The following is a 1,818-nucleotide window of genomic DNA, read 5'->3' on the forward strand; positions in this document are numbered from 1 at the left end:
ACCTCTTGCATCAACAAGGCGTTTTTTTAGAACTGCTCACTGGATATTCTCCCTTCTTCAGACCACTCTCTGTAAACCCCGGGGATGGTTGTGCGTGAAAATGCCAGTAGATCAGCGGTTTCTGAAATACTCCAGCACCAATAACCACGCCACGTTCAAAGTCTCTTAAATCCACTTTCTTCCTCGTTCTGATGTTCTGTCTGAACTTCACCACGTTATCTACCTATATGACCTTATTTCTTATTATTGTGTCAAATGTTCTTCCTGATGTCCAGATTTGAAATGTTAAAAATGCAGATTATATAATCTTTCCCGAGAGTTTCTATTTAATAGTTATCATTCCTCCTGTTGCAAACTCAAAAAATGCACTTTAAGAATTGAATTTATACTCACACTAAGCTGGACTAAGCTGCTGCTACTTTCCATTGTGCTACACTAAAAACATAAAGGACAAAATGACAATCATTTGAAAAATCTAGGTCCTTTCAGTTTGGATTGAACTCCCAAATAAAGACATCACATTAAAGTCAGCATTAAGGAGAATATAGAATACAGGCAGATACACATACATGATAACCATGTATCTCGATCCATACAATATATCTAATCTACCATTTTAAGTACACAGATATACAGGACACATGCACACTATACCGCTACTATCCAGGATATTTTTCTACCGCTGAAAACATTGTTTGTTAAACTAATAAAAAGATTTACGAGTATCATGTCCCTTTCTGTGTTCCAGCTGATCAGGTATATGGAGATCAGGACATGCATGAAGTGGTCAGGAAACACTGTATGGACTACCTGGTGAGTCTCTCTCTAAACTCTGACCATTAAAACATCTTTCTCCTCCCGTCTGTGTTTTAATAAAGCTGCTTTCCCTTCCAGATGAAGAACGCAGACTATTTCTCCAACTACGTGACGGAGGACTTCACCACATACATCAACAGGAAGAGGAAAAACAACTGCCACGGCAACCACATTGAGATGCAGGCGATGGCGGAGATGTACAACAGACCGGTGGAGGTTTACCAGGACGGCACAGGTGAGTTCCTCCAAAGGCTGCTGATCAATTGTTTGATAAAGTGGAGCAGTGATGTTTTTTGTAGGCCGTCCAGGAAGTTACAATGGATCTAGTACAGATTAGTTTCTGAATATTGCAGGAAATAATCTCTGCTGCAAACAAACGTTTATGATACTTACATGTTTTGTTCAGCAGGATGTTCTCAACATATTAACACCACTTTATGATTTTTGAAGTAAAAAGGTAACGTTAGGCTGTAAAGGAACTACAGCACGGTTCACGTCACCACCGCTAAGCTAAAGGTGGCTAATGTTGAGCTATAAAGGAACTACAGCACGGTCACATGACTTCACGTCACCACCGCTAAGCTAAAGGTGGCTAATGTTGGGCTATAAAGGAACTACAGCACGCATACTCTATTGCCTTTTTTTTTATCTCGTCCAATTGTTACTTTTTCTGAGCTTGTCTTCTTATCATACCGTTTTGCCGATTACGTATATATCTTGACTGTAGTAATAAAAAATAAAAAAACTCCAGATCTGTCGTCAACCGCCAATCACATCTCACCAACCTAAACCCTCCCCTCTTTCTGCCACAGAGCCAATCAACACGTTCCACGGTATCCACCAGAACAACGACGAGCCAATCAGAGTCAGCTACCATCGCAACATCCACTACAACTCGGTGGTGAACCCCAACAAGGCCACCATCGGGGTCGGGCTGGGCCTGCCCGCCTTCAAACCCGGGGTACCAACACCTGACATATTTAAAAACCATAAAACTGTGTA

The 1,818-nt window shown here is 41.2% G+C and overlaps 1 protein-coding gene across 1 annotated transcript; it reads left to right on the forward strand.

Moving 5' to 3' along the window:
• Positions 1 to 739: 739 nt before the first annotated feature.
• On the forward strand, positions 740 to 1,813 carry LOC104953949 (OTU domain-containing protein 5-A-like; the record flags this gene model as incomplete). The annotated part of the gene is made up of 3 exons (XM_010780994.1): positions 740 to 813; positions 895 to 1,051; positions 1,629 to 1,813. Coding segments are annotated over exons 1-3 (381 nt in total), but the record flags the coding sequence as incomplete, so codon positions are not given.
• Between the last annotated feature and the right edge of the window lie 5 nt (positions 1,814 to 1,818).

The sequence above is a fragment of the Notothenia coriiceps genome, unplaced genomic scaffold (assembly GCF_000735185.1).
Source record: "Notothenia coriiceps isolate Sejong01 unplaced genomic scaffold, NC01 NC01_scaffold00022361, whole genome shotgun sequence".
Classification (NCBI taxonomy): domain Eukaryota; kingdom Metazoa; phylum Chordata; class Actinopteri; order Perciformes; family Nototheniidae; genus Notothenia; species Notothenia coriiceps.